Source organism: Ammospiza caudacuta, chromosome 31 (genome assembly GCF_027887145.1).
Source record: "Ammospiza caudacuta isolate bAmmCau1 chromosome 31, bAmmCau1.pri, whole genome shotgun sequence".
In the NCBI taxonomy this organism is placed as follows: domain Eukaryota; kingdom Metazoa; phylum Chordata; class Aves; order Passeriformes; family Passerellidae; genus Ammospiza; species Ammospiza caudacuta.
The window spans coordinates 3686055-3693618 of record NC_080623.1 but is presented as its reverse complement, the minus strand read 5'-3'; the positions used below and the strand labels follow the sequence as shown (position 1 = coordinate 3693618).

Here is a 7564-nt window from a genome sequence, read left to right as displayed (position 1 = left end):
CTCTGCGATGTCACCTATAGGGGTGTCCCCCGGTGTGATGTCCCCATGGGGGTGTCCCCGTGGGTGTCCCTGAGGTGTCCCTGTGTGATGTCCCCTCTGTGATGTCCCCACGGGTGTCCCTGTGGCTGTCCCCGCGTGATGTCCCCCTATGGATGTCCCCACGGGGTGTCCCCCGTGAGATGTCCCCCTGTGGGTGTCTCTGAGGTGTCCCCGTGGGTGTCACCCTCTGTTTGTCCCCTCTGTGACGTCCCTGAGGTGTCCCCCAGTCCGATGTCCCCGTGGGGGTGTCCCCGTGGGTGTCGCTCTGGTGTCCCCTCTGTGGTGTCCCCGTGCTGTCCCCATGGGGGTGGCGGTGCCATCTCCGTGCCCATCTATAGCCAAAACATTCCCGCTGGAAAAGGGGCGTGTCCTCCCTCAATGCCCCGCCCCCTCATGAATAATTAACACCCTCATTAGCGCCGTGACGCAGCCGCGCGGTGACGCCCGAAGGCGCAGGAAGGAACGGACGGGAGCGGCCGCCGCCATGGTGGGCACCGGGAACGGGACCGGGAGCGGAACCGGGAACGGAACCGGGAACGGAACCGGGAGGGGAACCGGGAACGGAACCGCGGGGGATGCGCGGGCGGGGATGCGCGGGGGGACCGGGGCGGGGGTCGCACCGGGGCGGGGATGGCGCGGGAGCTCCCGGGCGCACCGGGCGGGCACCGGGCGCGGGCGGCCGCTCCATCCAGCGGGGATGCCGCCGCCGCTTCCCGGTTCCCATCCCGGTGCCGCCGCCGCTTCCCGGTTCCCATCCTGACCGCCGCTCTCCCCGCAGTGCGACTTCTCGGAGGAGCAGACCGCGGGTGAGTGACCGGCACCGGACACCGGGTACCGCGCACCGGGTACCGAGCACCGGGTACCGAGCACCGGGCACCTGGAGCGAGCACCGGGCACGGCGGACGGACCCCCCCGGGCCGCTCCCGCCGCCGCCGCCGCCCCCGGCGCTTCCTGCGCGGCCTCGGGCGGGGCCTTCCCGGGGCAAAGTCCCCGTTGGGACCGGGGGGTACCGAGGCTGCGGAACCGGGATGGGAACCGTGACAGAACCGGGAAAGGAACCGGGAAAGGCACCGGCACCGGAACCGGGACCGGAACCGGGACCGGGGGGGTTCGGGCCCCTCCTGCGCAATTTGCCCTTATATGGGCATGGCGCGCGCGGGCCGCGCATTCCTGCGGGGCGGGGCCGCGGATTCCGGAGCGCTCCCGGTGCCCCGGGACCCGCCCGGCCCCTCCCGGTGCCCCGGGATCCAGCGGGCACGGGCAGCATCCCCCGAGGGCGGCGGCCCCTCCTGCATCCCGGCCCGGGGTCGGGTTCCACCGGGAAACCGGATCGCACCGGGAACCGGATCCTACCCGGAAACCGGATCGCACCGGGGAGCGAAACCCGACCGGGGGTCCCGGTTGCGGGGTCGCGGGGATGCGACTCAAGGGTCTCGGTGGAACAAACCGGGGGTCTCGGGGTCCCGGGGGTCCCGGCGGTGCTGACTCGGTGGTCCCGGTGTCCCGGGGGTCCCGGTGGTGTTGTCACAGGGGTCCCGGTGTCACAGGGGTTCCGGTGGTCACGGCGCTGCTGAGACTGAGGGAGGGTCCCGGGGTGTTTGAGGTCCCTGAGGGGGGGGGGGGGGTCCCGGCGGTCCCGGTGCCGTTGACACGGGGCTGGGGTCCCGGTGCTGGTGTCATGGGGGTCCCGGTGTCCCGATGGTCCCGTGGTGACCCAGGGAGGGTCCCGGGGGATTCCCGGTGGTCCCGGGGGGGTCCCGGTGGTCTCTCACTGACCCGGTCGGTCCCGGCAGAGGTCAAGGAGGCTCCCGGTGGTCCCAGGGGGTTCCCGGTGCCCCGGCACTGACCCAGGAAGGGTCCCGGGCGTTCCCGGTTTCCCCGCACTGACCGGGTGGGTCCCGGCAGAGTTCAAGGAGGCTCCCGGTGGTCCCGGGGGGTTGCCGGTGGTCCCGGTTGCCCTGCACTGACCCGGTTGGGTCCCGGCAGAGTTCAAGGAGGCGGCGTTCCAGCTCTTTGACCTGGGGGATCCCGGTGGTCCTGCACTGTCCCGGGCGGGTCCCGGGGGGTCCCGGCGGTCTCTCACTGACCCGGTGGCTCCCGGCAGAGTTCAAGGAGGCTCCCGGTGATCCCGGTGGTCCCGGGGGGTTCCCGGTGGTCCCGCACTGACCCGGTTGGTCCCGGCAGAGTTCAAGGAGGCTCCCGGTGGTCCCGGGGGTTCCCGGTGGTCCCGGTGGTCTCTCACTGACCCGGTCGGTGCCGGCAGAGTTCAAGGAGGCTCCCGGTGGTCCCGGGGGGTTCCCGGTGGTCCCGGGGGGGTCCCGGTGGTCCCGCCCTGACCCGGTGGCTCCCGGCAGAGTTCAAGGAGGCGTTCCAGCTCTTTGACCGCACCGGGGACGGGAAGATCCTGTACAGCCAATGCGGGGACGTGATGAGGGCGCTGGGGCAGAACCCGACCAACGCCGAGGTCATGAAGGTGCTGGGGAACCCCAAGAGCGATGGTGAGACCCCCCCCCAGCAGGGGATCCCCCCCTTTGCTGCCCCCCGGGACCCCCGGGACCCCAGCACTGAGACCCCTCCTCAGCCGACCGAGCCCCGGCCCTGAGCACTGCGGGGAGCACCCCCAAAGAGACCCCCACCCCAAATCCTCAGCATCACTGAGACCCCCGCCCCAAATCCTCAGCATCACTGAGACCCCCACCCCAAATCCTCAGCGTCACTGAGACCTCACCCCAAATCCTCAGCGTCACTGAGACCCCCGCCCCAAATCCTCAGCTCAAGACCCCCACCCCAAATTCTCAGCCCCAGTGAGACCCCCACCCCCAAATCCTCAGCATCACTGAGACCCCCACCCCAAATTCTCAGCCCCAGTGAGACCCCCACCCCAAATCCTCAGCATCACTGAGACCCCCGCCCCAAATTCTCAGTCCCAGTGAGACCCCCGCCCCAAATCCTCAGCATCACTGAGACCCCCACCCCTAAATCCTCAGCTCAAGACCCCCACCCCAAATTCTCAGCCCCAGTGAGACCCCCACCCCCAAATCCTTGGCACCAGTGACAGACCCCAACACCGAGACCCTCCCCAAACCCTCAGCACCAGTGACAGACCCCAGACCCCAACAGCCCTGAGCACTGCAGAGAGCGCCCCCAAAGAGACCCCCACCCCAAATTCTCAACACCAGTGAGACCCCAACACCGGGACCCCCCCTCACCCCTGAGCACTGCAGAGAGCGCCCCCAAAGAGACCCCCGCCCCAAATTCTCAGCATCAGCAAGACCCCCACCCCTAAATCCTCAGCACCAGTGACAGACCCCAAAAGTGAGACCCCTCCTCACTCAACCAACCCCCACCCCCAAACCCTCAACAGCAGTGACACCCCCTGCCCCAAATTCTTGGCACCAGTGACAGACCCCAACCCAAAGACCCCTCCTCACCCGACCAACCCCCAAACCCTCAGCACCAGTGAGACCCCCACCCCAAATGCTCAGCTCCAGTGGCAGACCCCAACACTGAGAACCCCCCCAAATCCTCAATACCAGTGAGACCCCCACCCCTAAATCTTCACCACCAATGACAAACCCCAACCCAAAGACCCCCCCCCTACCCTGAGCCCTGCAGAGCTCCAGTGACGCCCTCCCCCCAAATTCTCAGCACCACTGAGACCCCCACCCCCAAATCCTCAACACCCGTGAGATCCCCAGCCCTGAGCGCTGCAGAGAGCGCCCCCAAAGAGACCCCCACCCCAAATTCTCAGCCCCAGAGACCCTCACCCCTGAGCACTGCTGAGAACACCCCCAATGAGACCCCCGCCCCAAAACCCTCGACACCAGGCTGTCCTTCCCCCAAACATCTCTTGGGAAGCCCCCCCACCCTCATAAACCCCCTCGGGAAGCCCCCCACCCTTCCAAAGCCCCTGAAAAGCCCCCTCCCCGCCGCGCAGAGATGAACGTGAAGACGCTGAGCTTCGAGCAGTTCCTGCCCATGATGCAGACCATCGCCAAGAACAAGGACCAGGGCTGCTTCGAGGACTACGTGGAGGGGCTGCGCGTCTTCGACAAGGAGGGCAACGGCACCGTCATGGGCGCCGAGATCCGCCACGTGCTCGTCACCCTCGGTGAGCCCCCGGGGCTGGGGGGCTCGGAATGGGGGGCTGGGGGCTTGGAATGGGGGTGAGGGGCTCGGAATGGGGGGCTGGGGGCTCGAAATGGGGGTAGGGGGCTTGAAATGAGGGGTGGGGAGCTCGGAATGGGGGTCTGGGGGGCTCAGAATGGGGGGCTGGGGGCTCGGAATGGGGGTGAGGGGCTTGGAATGGGGGTCTGGGGGCTCGGAATGGGGGTGAGGGGCTTGGAATGGGGGTCTGGGGGCTTGGAATGGGGGTCTGGGGGCTCAGAATGGGGGTAGGGGGCTTGAAATGAGGGATGGGGAGCTCGGAATGGGGGTCTGGGGGGCTCGGAATGGGGGTCTGGGGGCTCAGAATGGGGGTGAGGGGCTCAGAATGGGGGTCTGGGGGCTCGGAATGGGGGGCTGGGGGCTTGGAATGGGGGGCTGGGGGCTTTAAATGGGGTCTGGGGGCTCGGAATGGGGGCTCGGGGCTTTAAATGGGGGGCTGGGGGCTCGGAATGGGGGTGAGGGGCTTGGAATGGGGGTCTGGGGGCTCGGAATGGGGGTGAGGGGCTTGGAATGGGGGTCTGGGGGCTCGGAATGGGGGTAGGGGGCTTGAAATGAGGCGTGGGGAGCTCGGAATGAGGGTCTGGGGACTCGGAATGGGGGTCTGGGGGCTTTAAATGGGGGGCTGGGGGCTCAGAATGGGGCTGGGGGCTTGGAATGGGGGTCTGGGGGCTTGGAATGGGGGTAGGGGGCTTGGAATGGGGGGCTGGGGGCTTGGAATGGGGGTAGGGGGCTTGAAATGAGGGGTGGGGAGCTCGGAATGGGGGTCTGGGGGCTTAGAATGGGGGTGAGGGGCTTGGAATGGGGGGCTGGGGGCTTTAAATGGGGTCTGGGGGCTCGGAATGGGGGTAGGGGGCTTTAAATGGGGGGCTGGGGGCTCGGAATGGGGGTGAGGGGCTCGGAATGGGGGTGAGGGGGCTTGAAATGAGGGGTGGGGAGCTCGGAATGGGGGTCTGGGGACTCGGAATGGGGGTGAGGGGCTTGGAATGGGGGGCTGGGGGACTCAAAATAGGGGTAGGGGGCTCGAAATGGGATTGGGGGGCTGGGAATGGGAGTGGGGGGCTCGGAATGGGGTTGGGGACATGGAAATGAGGGGTCTGGGGGGGGTCTCAGGATGTTGGGATCTCCTCAATGGGGGGGGGTCTCAGGGGGTTGGGGAGCTCGAAATGGGGGTGGGGGCCTCGAAATGGGGGAGTTTGGGGGGCTCTGAGGACCTCAAAATGAGGGGTCTGGAGGTCTCGGGGTTGGGGACCTCAAAATGGGGGTCTCAGGGGTGTGGGGTCTCCTAAATGGGGGGTCTGAGGGGGTCTCAGGGGTCTGGGGACCTTGAAGTGAAGGGTCTGGGGGGTTTGGGGGTCTCAGGGGGTTGGGGAATGGAGCCCCCGAGCTGTGGGATGCAGGGGATTTGGGTCTGGGGGTCTCAGGGGGTTGGGGACCTCAAACTAGGGGGGTTTGGGGGGCTGTGGGTTCCCTGAGGGTCCCAAAGGTGATGCCAGGGAAGGGGGGGGGTCTCGGAGCTCTGGGGGTCTCAGTGCTGCTGAAATTGCGGGGGGGGGGGGGTCTGAGTCCCCTGAGGGTCCTGGGGGTACCTCGGGGGTCCCAAAGGTGCTGCCAAGGGGCTCTGGGCACCCTGAGGGTCCCAGGGGTGCTCCCAGGGGGGTTTGGGGGTCCCAAAGGTGCTGCCAAGGTGGGTGTGGGCACCCCGAGGGTCCCAAAGGTGCTGCCAGGAGGGGCTTGGGCGCCCTGAGGGTGCTGCCAGTGGTGGGTCCGGGTACCTCAGGGGTCCCAAAGGTGCTGCCAAGGTGGGTGTGGGCGCCCTGAGGGTCCCCAAGGTGCTGCCAGGGGGGGTTTGGGGGTCCCAAAGGTTCTGCCAGGGGGGGTTTGGGCACCCTGAGGGTCCCAAAGGTGCTGCCAGCGGTGGGTCCGGGTACCTCAGGGGTCCCCAGGGTGCTGCCAAGGTGGGGCCTGGGCACCCTGAGGGTCCCAGGGGTGCTCACAGGGGGGTTTGGGGGTTCCAAAGGTGCTGCCAGGGGGATTTGGGGGTCCCAAAGGTGCTGCCAGGAGGGGCTTGGGCACCCTGAGGGTCCCAAAGGTGCTGCCAGCGGTGGGTCCGGGTACCTCAGGGGTCCCAAAGGTGCTGCCAAGGTGGGGCCTGGGCACCCTGAGGGTCCCAGGGGTGCTCACAGGGGGGTTTGGGGGTCCCCAAGGTGCTGCCAAGGTGGGGCTTGGGCACCCTGAGGGTCCCAAAGGTGCTGCCAGCGGTGGGTTCAGGTACCTCAGGGGTCCCCAGGGTGCTGCCAAGGTGGGTGTGGGCACCCCGAGGGTCCCCAAGGTGCTGCCGGGAGCGGCCCCACCTGAGGTTTTAAAGCCCCCCCAAAGCCCACGGACCCCCAGAGCGCCCCCCACCAGGGCAGAGGTGAGCCCAGAGGTGTCCCCCAGGTGAGAAGATGACCGAGGAGGAGGTGGAGCAGCTGGTGGCCGGCCACGAGGACAGCAACGGCTGCATCAACTACGAGGGTGAGGCCTGGGGGTCCCGGGGGGGGGGGTCCCGCCGGGGGGGGGGGTCCCGGGGGGTCCTGGGGGGGGGGGGTCACCCACGCCCCCACCCCTCCCTGACCATCACGTCTGTTCCTTGTTCCCCCCAGCCTTTGTGAGACACATCTTGTCAGGGTGACGCCTCGCAGGGGTAACGCCTCCCCCCGAGCCCCCTCCTCAAATTTATTTATTTTTTTAATTTTTTCCTCATTCCTTCTTTTTTTTTTTTTTTTTTTTTTTTTTTTCCCCTCATAATATATTGTTTTTTTCCTTCCTCCTGCTGCGCCCTGGTGTCTTTCTTTTTTTTTTTTAAATATTTTCCAAAATAATGCAAAATTTAAAAAAAAAAAAAAAAAAAAAAAAGGCTGCCTGGTTCTCTCCTCCCTGCATGCCCCTCTGTGCATGGAGCCCCCCCTGCGTGCCAGGGCTGGTTTTGGGGAGGGGGCTGCAGGAAGGAGCCCCCCCCGCCCTCCCCTCGGGGCTGCTGGGTCCTCCCTGAGCTCTTGAGCCGTTTTGGACTTTTGGTTTTTCTGCCTCTCTCTGGGATTTGGGGTTTTGGGGGCCTCCACAGACCCCTCCTCACATCCCCCTCCTCTTTTTCTCTCCGCAGAGCTGGTCCGGATGGTGCTGAGTGGATGAAGACCCCTCCTCGTTATTTTTTACACCCCCTCCTCTTCATTATCTCATTATCTGTCCCCTCCTCACTCGATTTTGTGCCTTTTCCCCTCATTTTTCTGTCACCCCCCGAGCCCCCTCCCCTCAGCCCCACCGGCTAAATTATTAATTATTGCTCCACAGCATCAAAATAAATCGAAATAAAGGCTCA

General features: G+C 66.2%; 1 protein-coding gene across 2 annotated transcripts; it reads left to right on the top strand.

Moving 5' to 3' along the window:
• Window positions 1-473: 473 nt before the first annotated feature.
• On the top strand, window positions 474-7564 carry MYL6 (myosin light chain 6). Of its 2 annotated transcripts, XM_058822233.1 has the most exons (7): window positions 474-526; window positions 818-845; window positions 2394-2537; window positions 3977-4150; window positions 6643-6720; window positions 6849-6889; window positions 7349-7564. In XM_058822233.1, the coding sequence occupies exons 1-6, from the start codon at window positions 524-526 to the stop codon at window positions 6875-6877; spliced, it is 456 nt and encodes a 151-aa protein (XP_058678216.1). In that variant the 5' UTR covers window positions 474-523; the 3' UTR covers window positions 6878-6889; window positions 7349-7564. The 2 variants fall into 2 exon arrangements, with proteins under 2 accessions (XP_058678216.1, XP_058678217.1); XM_058822234.1 differs by lacking the exon at window positions 6849-6889.